We start from the raw sequence: 15,339 nt of genomic DNA, 5'->3' as shown, positions 1-15,339 counted from the left end.
TAGGCAAACTAATTGCAGGTGACTCTAAGCAGAAAAGGGCACCCACAACTGCCATCAGAAATGCCATGGAGATGGGGAAAGTCCTGCCTTTCTCAGGTTAGGCTTTTTTTTGTTTCACTTGAGTTCTTCATTCAGCTGGCTGATTTCCACCCTGCCATCCCTCCTCCAAGATGTTTTGGTTTTGTTGTGGAGGACGGTTGTGTCCAAAAGTTTTTTCAAGTGTCCCTCCTAAAGCTGCTGTGAGCAAACTGTGCTCTTGCCTTACTCAATCTTGTCCTGTTAACCATGGGACACTGCAGCCCCGAGTGGCTGGCCTGGAAATATGCTGCCAGCTCTCACATTTAGCTAAGTATTTTGTTTTATTTTAGTGGAGAAATAGTGTTTAGTGACTGGGACCAAGGCTAGGAACAAATTAGTGGTAGAATCAGAATTGGAACTTATGATGTGACTTTCTGGCTAAATTGCTTAATATTCCTCTATCTGAATATCTTTCTCTATAAAATATGCATTTACACAGTTGGGGGTGCTGGCAACTAGAATTTTGCATTTTTAAACCATATTTGATAGGGTTTTGTTCACAATGAGGCTTTGCAAATTGTAACTGCATCCCAGGTTTTGAATGCATGTAGGAGAACGCAAACCCTACCAGCTGAGCTTGTGCTGGAGGACCTTTTCTAAAAATCTTGCTCAAATGCTGTCTTCTTAACCTCCTTTCTTGCTTCTTAATGAGTAGCTGTTAAGTTTTATCAGCAGTTTTCATAAGGAAGAATGTAATAAAGTCAAAATAACATTTGAAGAGACTTGATTCATAACTGTATAGGAGTAACAGTTGAACTGCTGTAAGTCTAAGGTATGGTGCTGCAGAGATCTCATTTCAGCTACTTTTCCACTCAGTAATGTGTATTCTCCTTTAACTGCATGTTCTTTGTTTTTCAGATCTTTTATCCAGAAACTACAGATGTCTACGACAGGAAAAATATCCCTAGGATGATATATTGCATTCATGCTCTAAGGTAACTAGTGATGGGAATAAAAGTTACAGCCAAACCTAGGAGTGTAAGTCTTGAATTACTTTAGGCTAATCAGCTTATCAAAACCTGTCAGAATTTACAAGTCCATTACTTTAAAGTTAGAGACAAAAGTCCAACTTTTTCAGGACTACTAGGCAAACGATTTTCAAAACAAAATGGACTAGTGAATTTAGTACAGGCATCCCTCTCTCAACGAGTGCACCACCCACAAAGTACATACATAACTTCAAAGAACTGCAACAGAAACCAAATAAAGGAACAAAAACTTAGCAAAAAATTAGTGCAACCACAGGGCAGGGATGCTGATCAGAGTGAAAATGATGAATCAACATATTTCTGTCCCAAAAGAGGAGCAAATAATTACTGTATTCTGAGATCATTTATGTGAAAAATAACATTTTTATTCCAAGCTCTTGGAGTTCTGAGGAACATTATTTTAAATGTAAAGTCAGGAAGGCTTTGACTGCATCACTGAAGGTAGAGCTTGAAATTATGTCCTGCCTTAAGGATTTTCTTGATGTTCACCAGTAAAAGTACCAAACATCTGCCTTGTGCTGTGTCTGGTGTGAGGGACACTCATGTTGGCAGACAGCTTCTCCCTCTTGTGGTTCTCCCACCTAATTTCCTGCATATGGAGACCTTTTCCTTTCATCGGTTTCTTGCATAATATGTTTGTAGAGAACATAACTAACTTATGCCCCAAACTCTCTTCTGTGTTCCTAACAGTGTTTGTGACACATCAGTTACTCCAGGGCTACAGGTCAAAAACTATTCAAGACGTGCTGTAATCGAAATTTAAGGTCTAATCCTTGAAATTATGTGCCCGCTCTTGCACTCTACTATGCATAAACCGCTGCTAATATATAGGGCATACCACCAACATTCATATTCTTTTGAATGCTAGGTATTTGGAGTTGACATTACAAGCCAGAGCAAGAGTTTCACAGGAGTTGGAAGAACACAATGAGGTTTTCTGATGTTTGCTTCCTCATGTATGGAGGAGGACTTTGTCTACTGTGAATCTAAATGCTACAAGAACAATAAACCCATCAATTAGACATCTTCTTAAGATCTGTCTAATTACTGCAATGGCAATAACTCTTTAGATCTTGAAATTAATTTTGCAATGGCAAAAAAAAACTTTGGCGGAAGTTTTTGTTTCTCCATCTTGACATGTTCCAAGATTTATGCCAGTATCAGAACTGGTCTGTGTTGTCTCAGATTTCACTTCCAAGTTTGTCTTGTTTAAATTACTTTTCCTTGATGCGTATCAACACAAAGCTATAACTCTGCTCTTATAAGCTATTATTTTAGAAATCGACTTCGTATCAAATGTGTCAAGCCACACTGAAGGAGAATAGGCCTATAATGTTTTTTCTTATGATGCTTTCCTATGGAAGTGTAGAGCCACAAGCCTGCATCTCCCGTAGCATGTAGAATCAAAGAAACAGTTGTCAAGATTAATTTATTTCCATACCTTTTCCTAAAATGCATGTTATAAGTTGTTCTTTGGAATCTTTCATATTGAACTTCAGTGTCAGTATTGAATAGCACACAGTCTACATTGAAAGCAGTCTGAGAAACAACAGAATTAAGGACAGGGCACTTGCCTGGCCAGCAGCCTTCCCAGTTGGGTTGGCATCAGAGGAACACTGAGCTGCAGGAGTCCAGTCCAGTTCTGTTCTCCTTTGTTGTTGCTGTAACTACTGACCTGCTGGTGTCTCTCCTGCTGGCGACATGCTGTGCACCCCACCTGCTCTACTCTCTGGGTTTGTCAGAGCATCCTCTCCAGGGCATCAGTACAGGGTTTGCTGACCCTGGAAAATCCATGTCCCTGTTATTTTCAGGGTCCAGCAACACAGCCCCTAGAAATATCAACTGCAGGCTGGCTTTTCACCTTTGCAGCTGTAGCATATGCATGTGACCTCTCTATGAAGAATCACCATTGAGTTTAAATGCTAAATTCTAATACATCTTGGAGAACGGGTTTGATTAGCAAAGGCTTATAACTTGGGAAATTTGAGCACTCTGAGAGGTGAATGGTTGATCTGCTTCCCATTCTTTCCTACTTGTTAGCAAATGTATTCCAAAGCAACATGATTCTTGAGCTTTCCAATAAAAAGATGTAAATTTAACACAGCACACTTTCTTATTCCAATTCTTGCAAATCCTGGACCCATATTTAGCTGAGACGTTTCCTACATTAATTCATTTAGGCACAGTCAGTGTACATAATTCAAGTGTTTAAAATGTATAAGGTGTGGGGATTTTTTTATAGCCACTTTAAGAAGTATGAAATAGCCTTAACTGCAGGTAATAACAGCAAAAGGATCTGTCTATCCAAAGGGTCTATTTGACATCTGAAATGTTAACATTTCACATTAAAAGTCTTTGGTTATTTAGGGTTTTGCTGATCTTTGAGCTGCTAAAGAGTGTGAAGATAGACAAGGACTTTAAGCAAAATGGTGTAAATGTATATGTCCTGGTTCAAGTCTGAAATGATGACAACTGTACTTAAAGTATGTGGAACAACTTGTGATGTCAAATAGAGCATTGGTCTGCCAGGAAGGAGTGACTTAACAAACAATTTTGTAGAATCATAGAGTAGTTTGGGTTGGAAGAGATCTTTAAAGCTCATCTAGTCCAACCCTACTGAAATAAGCGGAGACATCTTCAGTTTCTATTCTCCTGTTGAATATAATTAACGTCTAGCTTTCCTTCTGCTAAAAACCCAATACTTAAAGCCAGGCTCACAAAATAAGAAGGCATAGTTGTCATTTCTTGCATCTTTTCCCTCATGAAAGTCTAATCTGATTTTTGTCCTGGACAAAATGAGGTTAAGAACAGTTTAAGATGGTAAGTGATTCTTGTTCCTAACTAACAGTGCTTATGAGATACGATATTCATTCAAAAATTAGTTTTTGAGTGATCTTTACAAGCATATCACCGCTACATCCTGGGCAAACTATGCCTCTCAAGCCAGACAGCTTCAAAACACTCTTTTCCCCTCCAGCAGTTCCCTGTCCTTCTTGAACTGAGGGGCCCAGAACTGGACACAATATTCCAGATGGGGTCTCACCAGGGCGGAGTAGAGGGGAAGGAGGACCTCTCTCGATCTACTGACCACCTGCTTGTAATACACCCAAAGATGCCATTAGCCTTCCTGGCCACAAGGGCACAGTGCTGGCTCATGGTCATCCTGTTGTCCACCAGGACCCCCAGGTCCCTTTCCCCTACACTGCTCTCTAATAGGTCATTCCCCAACCTATACTGGAACCTGGGGTTGTTCCTGCCCAGATGCAGGACTCTACACTTTCCCTTGTTAAATTCCATCAGGTTATCCCCCGTCCATCTCTCCAGCCTGTCCAGGTCCCACTGGATGGCAGCACAGCCTTCTGGCATGTCAGCCACTCCTCCCAGCTTAGTGTCATCAGCAAACTTGCTGATAGTACACTCAATTCCCTTGTCTAAATCGTTAATGAATATATTGAATAATATTGGCCCCAGTACTGACCCCTGAGGCACTCCACTAGATACTGGCCTCCAACTGGACTCCGCACCATTGACCACCACTCTCTGGCTTCTCTCTTTAAGCCAGTTTGCAACCCACCTCACTACTCTATTGTCTAGACCACACCTCCTCAATTTAGCTGTGAGGATGCTGTGAGGGACTGTGTCAAAGGCTTTACTGAAGTCAAGGTAGACCACATCCACCGCTCTGCCATCATCCATCCACCTTGTTACATTCTCATAAAAGCCGATGAGGTTGGTCAAGCATGACTTACCCTTGGTAAAGCCATGCTGACTGCCCCTAATGATCCTCTTATCCCTGATATGCCTTGAGATGGTGCCAAGGATAAGCTGTTCCATTACTTTCCCAGGGACAGAGGTGAGGCTGACCGGTCTATAATTACCCGGGTCCTCCTTCTTGCCCTTTTTGAAGACTGGAGTGACATTTGCTTTCCTCCAATCCTCGGGCACCTCTCCCGTTTCCCAAGACTTGGCAAAAATGATGGAGAGCGGTCTAGCAATGACTTCAGCCAGCTCCCTCAGCACCCGCGGGTGCATCCCATCTGGACCCATGGATTTATGGATGTCCAGACTATTTAATTGTTCCCTAACCCAGTCCTCATCGACTAAAGCAAACTCCTCCATTAACCTGGCTTCATCCAGGGTCTCAGGGGTACAGGGCTCCCCAGGACAGCCTCCAGCGGAGTAGACAGAGACAAAGGCGGCATTCAGCAATTCTGCCTTCTCTGTGTCTTCTGCCACCAGGGCACCCACCTCATTCATCAGTGGGCCTACATTGCCTCTGGTATTAGTTTTATCTGCTATGTATTTGAAAAAGTTCTTCTTGCTGTCCTTGACCCCTCTCGCCAGCTGTAATTCTAAGGAGGCCTTGGCTACCCTAGCTGCCTTCCTACATCCTCCAACAGCAGCCTTATATTCCTCCCAAGTGGCCAGTCCCTGCTTCCATGACCTGTAAACTCGCCTCTTTTGCTTGAGCATACCCAACAGATCCCTATTCAACCACGCAGGCCTTCTGGCTCCCTTCCTCGACTTCCTATGTGTGGGGATGCTCTGATCCTGAGCATGGAAGAAGCAATCTCTGAATGCAATCCAGCTCTCTTGGGCCCCTTTTCCTTCAAGCAGTCTTGCCCATGGGATTTCCCCCAGCAATTGCTTGAAAAGGCCATGAACTAAGCTTAAAACAAGACCTGGGAACCTCTGGCTGACATGAATTAGTTCTGTGTGTGCAATGCAAAGGGAATGTCACCTGGGACCTGTCCTTTCCCTTTTGTTTCTCCCCTGCTCTTGATGCCTCATATCCAGCTTTCTTAACCCCAAGACCTCCTACTTTTGATTTTATGTGGATTCAAGTTACTCTATAAAAGCATTAAGCAAGCTGTTTCAAGGGAAATCCTACCTTAATACAGAGAAGTTTCCTTTTGTTCCCTGCAAGACTCAAAACACGTTTTCAGCACCATCTGGTGGTTAATGAGTTTACTCAAACAAAGGAGTGTAGGAAGGTAAAACGCATAGCTCAATATCTTTCTAGAAGTCCTGAACAACAAAAATACAAGTCTCTAATGTTCATACCACTCTTCTTGCCTCTGTCATTTTATTATGGTGACCTCAAAAAAAGGTAAATTTAGACCTGTAACTGTTTCTATGATTCTCAATGCTTCAGCAAGGACTATGTCCCTGTCTCAAACTTAGAGTAAAATCTCTTTAAAAGCCCATAAGGAAAGGTAGGCAGGCAGATCAAGGTAATGGAGGGACCTGGTTCGTTACTCTAGTAAAGCCTGTTTTCTCCTGCTATTGCTTACTTGCAGTTAAGACTGTTTCAAAAAATGAGAATGGCAGCAGCAAAGATTTTGAGGGGTTGTAGCAGTCAGGAGTGTTGACCTACATGAAATGTGCTATTGTGTCTATCCAGGTCATGACAGGGCAGAGGAGTAGCTGTGGTAATATAGGAAATAAAATGCTGATTCTGTGTCCTCTGAAATAAATGTGACAGTTACAAATGCTTGCTTTGAAATCTCATCCTGTAATCTGTTAACAGAAAAAAGTGCCCCTCTAGAAACAAAAAAACCCAAGCTATAACACACATTTGCTATGTATGAAATTGGGGTGAAGACGTTTAAACAAGAGGTGCAAAATAATCCATTGGGAGTGAAGCGTTATTTAAGTCCTGTTTTTAAAATCTACCTTTTTGATCTCTGCTTGCAAAATTCACTTGTTTGTTGAATTTCATTAATAAATTATAGAAACATAGATAAATACAAGACTTATGTTTAGAAGACATGGAGAAAATGTGTATTTGCTCAGCTGTTTTTTTCAGATAGCATCCCAGAGCTCTAGGAATAATGAGAATAGATACTTTTTGTGCTATATTGAAACAAAAATACTAGTTCCTGGAGAACACTTTAAACTGAGATTACTCCATTTTCCGAAAGTTAAATAGTTATTGATGCAAATATTTTTGAGATGTGGTCGGAGAGACTTACAGGTCCTTTTTACTTCACACTTAGTAAAAAGGTGTCAGTGATTTGTGCGTCTTCAGCTATTAATTAAAGGGATATAAAAATGCAGTCAAACCAGCACATAGATCCAAAGCTATAAGCTGTACTAAAATACACCTTTTTTTCCTTCCCTCTTTCCCCCATCTCTTTTAGAGATGTTTCTTTGAAAGATCAAGTCTTCTCTTTCTGTAAGACTAAAACATAAAGCAAAAAGAAAACTGTAGGGTTAATTTATTCCATATTGGCCAATGAAAGGGTTAAAGGTTTAAAGACAAGCTTCATCAAAGTGCTTTTTTCTTGTGCAGAAAGCAAACACCTCAAACACATGCAGGACTTTAAATTCTAAATTTTTTTCTTTGCAGTTTATATCTGTTCAAACTGGGATTAGCACCACAGATCCAGGACCTACTGGGAAAAGTAGACTTCACAGGTAATAAACTGCTTATCGAATAATAGACGGTTTCTTTACCCAGTAAATCTGCTAACATAGTACATATTTTCTATTATGGTCTCTCTCATCCTGCAAGGTTGTTCTGAACACATCCTAATTAAATAGGTGGGAGGCTTCTATTTTTAATGAATGTCACTCTTTGAAGGACAGAAGGGAGTGAATTTGCATGAAATACTTGTCGTATCATAGATTCCTTAAAAATGGGGAGGAAAGCCTGCGAAGCAGCCCTGGTCACAAGTGTTTTCAAAAACATTGCACCTGTATTTGTAGGTATGGTGATTCATAGTGAAATTCTTATGCTCTTGTTCTGATAATGTTTCTTTTTTTTTATGTGAGCAGAGGAAGAAATCAGCAACATGCGAAAGGAGCTAGAGAAGTACGGCATACAGATGCCATCTTTTAGCAAAATTGGTGGGATTCTGGCCAATGAATTATCAGTGGATGAAGCTGCATGTAAGTGTGGCTCTTGCTCTGTTTTCTACTGGATAATTTTACAGAATGTTAACAATTTTTTTCTACATTTTAATTAATCTAATTTTCCACCTCTTAATAAGTAACAAGAAAAGGAAGTAAGTTTTCACCAATTATCATCCTGCATCATTGTTGCAAGATGTCTTGCAATTTTTCAGTCTGCATTTTTAAGCACCTCCATTGAACCATCAGAAATACTACCAGGAACAAAGACTTTATACAGTCTTTTGCTTGGCTAGTGTTTCCCTAGAATGATGATTTGAGGTCTGCACATGCCTTTGCACTGTACAGGATACAACAGAAACAGCCATGGGAGGTGTCTCCTCTGTGCCTCCATCCTGTGGTTGGCTCTTGGCAGTTTTCCTCTAACACCTAGTCACGTTGCTGTGAGGACAAGGCGCTGTTCCAGACAGACAACTGTCACACATGGTGGTGCATATGTGGAGGAATCACTTGACCCCATGGCCAGCTCTCAGTCTGACTACTGGTGTGTGATCCACAGCATGTTAGAACTCTGTAGGATGGCACACCCTGCTGGTGCATCCAAAATAAGATTTTTCCTTTGAGTCTGTCTTGAACAGCTTCCACTCAGAAACAAAATTAAATGCTTTTTTGCTTCTCAAACCAATTTTGTTTTTTCCACATTTCAGGTTTTTTTGTGGAATGAAGTGATATATTTAAAAAAAAAAAAAAGCTTGCACTTAAGTGACAAGAAGTGTGTCTACTTAAATCCACACTTAAGCTCTGGTTATTTTGTTCAAAATCCTAGCCTTTTTCAGAGGGGTAAACTGAAGAACAGAAGGGCTGCCTTGAGTATGTTCAATGGTTCAGTGGATCACCAATACAAACAAGTAACAGTACTGCAGACAATACTTGGGGTGAGGGGCGGGACTAGGGCTGCATTATAATTAAGTTCCACTGCAACTTTTGCTACTTTGCAAGATTTAGCAAACCAAAACAGACTGATTCTTGATATTACTTAGTGTGCTGATATTTGCAGACCTTAACTTAAAACACGCTTCTTCATGTTGATTTGCATTGTCTGTGTTCTATATTTTTTGAGCCTGCTACAGCTTAATATGTGCATGCTTCTACAAAGCTAGCTCTTCAAATACTGTTTTTGGAAGTGGGGGTAGTTTGTCTCCTATTTTAGCAAATTTTCAGAGATTTAGTGACTACCAAGCTCTTTTCTAGGGAGTTTCCTTCCTTCCCTGAAGATGAAAGGACTTTCAGCTCACTTCTCTGAATGCTTTTTATAGTGTATATAGGGTTTCCTTTAACTTCTGAAGTGTTTTCAGCCTTCCATTGAAAAGCGGGGTTTCCTGATATTGGTTCTATCCCTTTGGGCAAGGAGTGTGCTGTAGATAACATGGCCTGGCCTAGGACAGGAAACATCTGCTATAGGAACCCTCACGCACTAGTGAGGTTGGACATGGAGATAGTGCTGCAGGAAAGGGTCTACCACCCTGTTTCCAAAATGGAGTAAGCAAAAGGAGACCTTAAGGGACACAGCTCCTGATTACTCCTGCTGTGCTGTCAGCAATAACAGAAATCAGCATGCAAAGAGTAAGCTTAAGTGCTTTCAAAGGAAGCTTATTCTGAAAGTAACCTCCTCTGTTATTCCATGCCTCTAGACTATTCTTTCAAGTCCAATCAGGTTTCTCGCTGTTTCTCTTGGTAGATGGATTCACAACATCCACCAATATCTGTTCACATCTTTCTTAACCATGAAACTATCTTTTCACTACATTTTGGTAGCTCCACTTAGGTCAGTGAGGCCTCTTGCACAACTACAGAAGAGATGACTTTCTTCCTATGTGTTTTGTTATGAGAATGCAGGGGTGATATGTGTGTCTGAGAATGGTGGTCTTCTCTTAGTCCCTCGAAGTTGATCTGGGTGCTCATAGAATCATAGAGTAGAAAGGGACCCAGAAGGACCATCAAGTCCAACACACTGCTCCTCACAGAACTACTTAAAACTAAACCATATGACTACGAACATTGTCTACAAGCTCCTTGAACACTAACACGCTTGGTGCCATGACCATTTCCCTGGGGAGACTGTTCCAGCAACTGACAACCCTCTAAGTGAAGAACCTTTTCCTAATGTCCAGTCTGAACTTCCCCTATTCATAAAGTTCAACGTCAAAGGAACCAGTGTGTCTCTCTCCTTACTTCTCCTCTATTATGCTAGCTGCTTATGATTCCCATCTGCTACTGTCTTGAACTGAGCCAGAGTGAAATTGTTTTAGAACAACTTTCTAGCATTATTTTAATGCTAGACTATTGATTATCCACCAATAGTTAGGTAAGATGTTCTAGTAACTGCCCTCTCTGAGAATGTATAGCTTCACACATAATTTGAGTTTCCAATGGTCTCTTCTTCTGTTCTACTTTACTACATTTGTAGATCCCTTTGTCTTTCTAAAAACTCAAATTTCCTAAGCATTGACAAGCATCTTTCATTTCTTTCATATACTGAAAGAAACAGAAGGCTCTAAACTCAGACATATATATAGTCAGTCAAACTTAACCTGAAAAAGTGCTGTTTACTGAATGCTTTTCTCCAGTTTAACAAAACCATGCAAGGCCATGTAGCAAGTACATAGTGATAGAATAAGGAAAGATGGCATTCCTGTTTTCCCTCACACATGTCCTTTGTGGCATGAAAATATACCCTGAACAAGCTGCTGTGGTGATAAATGGAGAGCTGCTATGTTCCTCCTTTGGGTTAGGATCTAGGTAAACATATATCAGGAATTACATTTTATACAGTAATATCTATAAAATCTGTGAGATGAATGTGTCACCAGGCAATTGTTGGGGTGTCTTGTGGCATGCAGGTCCAGATAAAGTGTAGGTCCTGTTGAAGTTCTTCATCTGGACTGATCTCAGGGCTAAATGTGTGCAGAGAATACCTGGGAGGGGTGCATTAGTCATTACATCTAATTCAGCTGCAAGTAGTTTTGATTTTGTACATTCATGTAAATTTGCTGTGTGGAAAAACAAGAGCATTTCAGGCTTTGAAAATCTTGAGGTCAAGCATTTGTTTACTAGTTGCAGTTTTCTTGTTTTCTCAAAGGAAAGGTTTAACACTCTAAGCTGGTCTATAGCTGTAGTGAGTCCTATAGCACTCTTTCCCTTTCATCTGTGCAGTAACACTTTGGGAACCCTGAAATAGCCCTTTGGGTGTTCTTTACCTCTGTTTGAAGTTTGCTGTCCAGCAGATTCACAGTCAATGGAAGCAGGTACCATTATGTCACTGTCTTTCTGGTCCCCCAGCTGCTCATGGAGATCCTCAGGAAAGGAGCCAGCTCATCCTACACAGGCTTAGATATGGTGTGCAGGGCCGCACTCTGCCTGGGGAGTCTAACTATGTTTTCTGGAGGACAAGTTTCATGGAGTTTGAATTTAGCTATTTTTGTGCATTATCTTTCAGATATAGTTAGTTTAAACATGACTTTTGGATGTCTTGTATATTTACAGATACAAAGAGAAAAACTACTAAAAATGCTTTCAATTCCTGCATATAATTGCCTTCTAAATGACACGAGTTGAGCAATGAAATATAACTTGTTTTGTTTTCTGCCAATAAAATAGTAGTTCCTAGTTGGGAGAACGGCAAACATGGAAAAAACTGCAATGTGCCACCTTTAGGCAAACATTGAGTGCTTTTGTTGCTGTGATCTAGGGGAAGCATTAACAGCGGGACATTGGAAGGGGAATATGTAAATTGTCAGACATATATTAAATGCTCACTTAAAATAAATTGGAAGAAACAGTGACAGTTTTTAATACGTTTTACTTCCTGAAATTTAGGATTGTGCTTTTAATTCTAGTGCATGCAGCAGTAATAGCAATTAACGAAGCTATTGAGAAGGGAATAGCTGAGCAAACCATGACAACTCTGAGGAACCCAAATGCAATGTTGCTAAACGTGGATGAGGAACTTGCACAGGACTATCAGAATGAACTCTTTGAAGCTAAAAGAAGAAAAGAATCAAATGCAAGACTGAAGGTAATGGTATTTTATTAGCACTCCTATACATGTTCATTCACTGATACAGCATGCTTCTCATGCTGTAGTATTACTATTTTAAAAATTAAATTAACTTTAAAATTCTGTCCAGTTAGGAAAAATCCACTTTTAAGCTAAATAACATTAATAGTAATACAACAGTCAATTTCATAAGCTAGATTACTGTAAGCATGATATAGCTTAACTTTGACCAAAGGATAAAATACCAGAGGACTAAAAACAAAGACAGGTTTTCCTCTGTCAGTTTTTGTATGAAAAAACAAAACAAAACCTGTTGAAGTTCCAAAAAGGATAACTTTTTTTGAGCATAAAATGTAACCTCTGCCGCAGATCTTTAATGTGAAATTATTTCCTTTGGTTTTTGTGTGACAGGTAATGTCCTCTGCAGTTGAAAAATGCTACACTATGTTTACATAGCTGTTTTACAGGAAGCAGAAAGTGCTTTAGATATTGCTCAGCCAGTATACCATGAAGTGCTGATTACTTTAGTTCATGTGGTCAACAAATCCCTTTACAAATACCTACAGTAAATATTTCAGCTGATGCAGTTTTAATGAATCCCGCTAATACCTTTCCTCCCTGCGCAGTTTTTGTGTGTACTAGCAACAATTTTATTTTCTTAGAACGGCACCATCTCTGAAGAAGAGAGAGATGTCTATGAGGAGCTGCTGACGCAAGCTGAGATTCAAGGCAATATCAATAAGATAAACAGTAAGCCATTCTGGATGTTTATGGAAGTGTGCACGTAACACGCGATCTCCCAGATTCCAGCTGAACGCATTTAAAATCCACAGGAATGAACAAAATATTTCTGTAAAATTTACAAAATACACAGAAGTAGCTAATGTCTGTCTACAACAGGTTTTTTTCTTGCTGTCCTTTCTCTACTAATCTTTTTGTGGCCTAATGTCTGTGTTTTGGGGTTTTGTTCTAAGAATTTCTCACTTCAGAATCAAATTTATTACCTGCTCAGTTTTCTTACGTTTGAGTTCCTTTTGTGTGCAGAATACTGTAAATTTTGACCCCCTCTTCTATATAGAGCTGAAACTCATTCATAAGCCGTGGCTGAACTGCCCCCATACGGGCTTGCACAGAACCAGAGACTCCCTTCACAGGATTGGTCTTATTCAGCAGAGGATTATTTGTTTCAAGGATTGCCACCCTAGCTTGCTTTTACAAAAAGTGAGATGCTTACAGCAATGGACTTATTTTTGCAAAAGTGTATTTGCTGTTTGTAAGCATTGTTTTCATTTCAGTTCACATAGCTTTAGTCCAAGTGAACGAGGCTATTGACCGGCAAGATGAAGTGGCATTGATAGCAGGTTTGAACCATCCTGCTCTGAGCCTACTTGAAGTTCTGCCACAAAATTCCTCATGGTACCTATTGCAATTGTGTGATTCTAAAGAACAGAAAATGCAGGTAATTGAATTGAACACATAATATACATAAGTTTTCATTTTTAGGTGACTTTAATCCAGAGAGAAATGGCCTTTACTCCACTTTTAGTATCATTTATGAAACAGTTTTTTAAAGGTTTTAAAATAACTGATATAATCACTGACACCAAAGTAACTGCATTTGCTCTAAAGAGTATAATGCCTTTATAAGTAATTACTATAATAACTAAAATACGCAAAGAAAATTTCAGATAGAGTGTGCAGACCCTAACACTGCTTTGAAAAAGAGCTAATATTGAACAATTAGCAGCAAACAAAAGTCATTTGGGTCTTTAGGAAAAAAGTGCATCATTTTAACTGGGGTGAAAATTGCAGGCAAAGATTGATGTTGTGCTTATTGTGACATTGTAAATTATGTGCAGGGGATAATACAATCAAATATTAGTGTCCCATCAGGGGGGCTTAGCCCTTATCTCCTGTCAAACTTCAAAGCATTACTAAATCTTTTTTCTGATCTGTTAGATAGCAGGGGTTCCAAATATGCTCGACAAGAGTGAAATACAGAAAGAAGTTAGTGTTGCCAATGTGGAAGCTGAGGCTCACAAGCTTAGTGAGTAACTGTTTTAATACTAATATTTTACCATCACGATTTAATTATGTTAAGCTGATGAACTGAATCTACCATTTGTTACATGTAAATGAGATTTCTCAAACTGAAATTTCCTTTTTGTAACTGTTCTTCTCAGTTTCACAATTGCCAAGTCACCAATCTGTGCTGCATTGGATATACTGTTATCTGAGGTAGCTAACACTTTTTTCTTTAAATAACTTAACCAATGTGTTTACCGTTGGTTCGAAACTGAAGGCAATGCATGGCTTGATGGCTTGAACAAATATTTATCAGTGCAGCATTAATCCTCACTTGGGGGCAATGACCAACCTTGTAGAATTAAAATAAAATGATCACATGCAAGAACATTTGGCAGTCACATCACAGAGAAAAAATATTCTCACTTTCAGATACAAATATCTAAAACTAACCTGATCTTAGCCTGCTAAAGATGTCACAAGATACAAGTTACAGTTTGTAAAAAATATAGTTAAGGGGGATCTAAATTTGCAGTGCATGTATTGCTGCTTTTGACCAGAAACTTCTTTGCTAGGAAGCTCAGCTTTGGTTAAACTGCTGTCATTTCATGCTACATCTGGGCATGGCTTTGTGGCTGTTTTGTCTCTGGTATTATTTCCAAAGCTTTGAATCCAGGCTGGTTGCTTTTGTAATGTGATTTAAAGGCTGTACTACAAGGTCAGCTTAAGCCAGAAGGTAAGCTTAGCTTGCTACCTCAAATGTTAGCCTGTTTTAAATTGGTTAGGTATGGTGAGCAGTACTTTCTCTAAAAGGGTTGCTCCCCTGGAAAGTAGATTAGAAGGAAAAATGTGGCATAAGAAAAACAGTAAAAGAGTTATGGAGAGCAACTTATTTCTTATGTTTGGTTTGCAAAAGGAAAGAATACTGAGTTTTGTTGTTGGCATGTAAACAACTTCAAGTGTATTTTGCAAGTTGCATGTTCAGTTCCTGAACTAGAAATCAGTAGGTTGGTTATTCACTACAGAGCTGGTCTAGTCCATTTGCAGACTCTGCCTCTTCTCCTTTTTGCTCTCTAAAAAAGTATGCATGCTGTAGCTTTGAAAGCCTTTGCTTCTTCTAACCTCAGGAACAGCCAATAGAGAGCCTTCAGGAACAGCATGGCCCTGCATAAGCATGCTTCAGAGAAACTGAAATGAGAGGCAAGGGGCTTGTTTAGGTGGACCTGTTTAATTGGAAAGCTCTTCAAAGTCTTCATGTTGTGCAATAAGATCTGAGTGTTGCTGCATACGTGAACTGCGAATGGTATCTGCTGTACAGACTTGAGCAGTCAGTGG

The 15,339-nt window shown here is 39.7% G+C and overlaps 1 protein-coding gene across 5 annotated transcripts in view; it reads left to right on the top strand.

The window, feature by feature from the left end:
- Nucleotides 1-15,339, top strand: part of IQGAP2 (IQ motif containing GTPase activating protein 2) — a 126,781-nt gene that overhangs the window by 66,882 nt on the left and 44,560 nt on the right. For 3 of the 5 annotated variants that reach the window (XM_065860347.2, XM_065860344.2, XM_071802828.1), the window contains exons 5-11: nucleotides 937-1,013; nucleotides 7,420-7,487; nucleotides 7,848-7,961; nucleotides 11,819-11,997; nucleotides 12,642-12,729; nucleotides 13,275-13,438; nucleotides 13,939-14,026. In XM_065860347.2, the coding sequence (XP_065716419.1) occupies nucleotides 937-1,013; nucleotides 7,420-7,487; nucleotides 7,848-7,961; nucleotides 11,819-11,997; nucleotides 12,642-12,729; nucleotides 13,275-13,438; nucleotides 13,939-14,026 (778 nt within the window). The remainder of the gene's footprint in view (nucleotides 1-936; nucleotides 1,014-7,419; nucleotides 7,488-7,847; nucleotides 7,962-11,818; nucleotides 11,998-12,641; nucleotides 12,730-13,274; nucleotides 13,439-13,938; nucleotides 14,027-15,339) is intronic. The other 2 variants (XM_065860348.2, XM_065860346.2) reach the window with 1 other exon arrangement.

This window comes from Patagioenas fasciata, chromosome Z (assembly GCF_037038585.1).
Source record: "Patagioenas fasciata isolate bPatFas1 chromosome Z, bPatFas1.hap1, whole genome shotgun sequence".
NCBI lineage: Eukaryota > Metazoa > Chordata > Aves > Columbiformes > Columbidae > Patagioenas > Patagioenas fasciata.
This window is presented reverse-complemented; position numbering and strand designations above follow the sequence as displayed.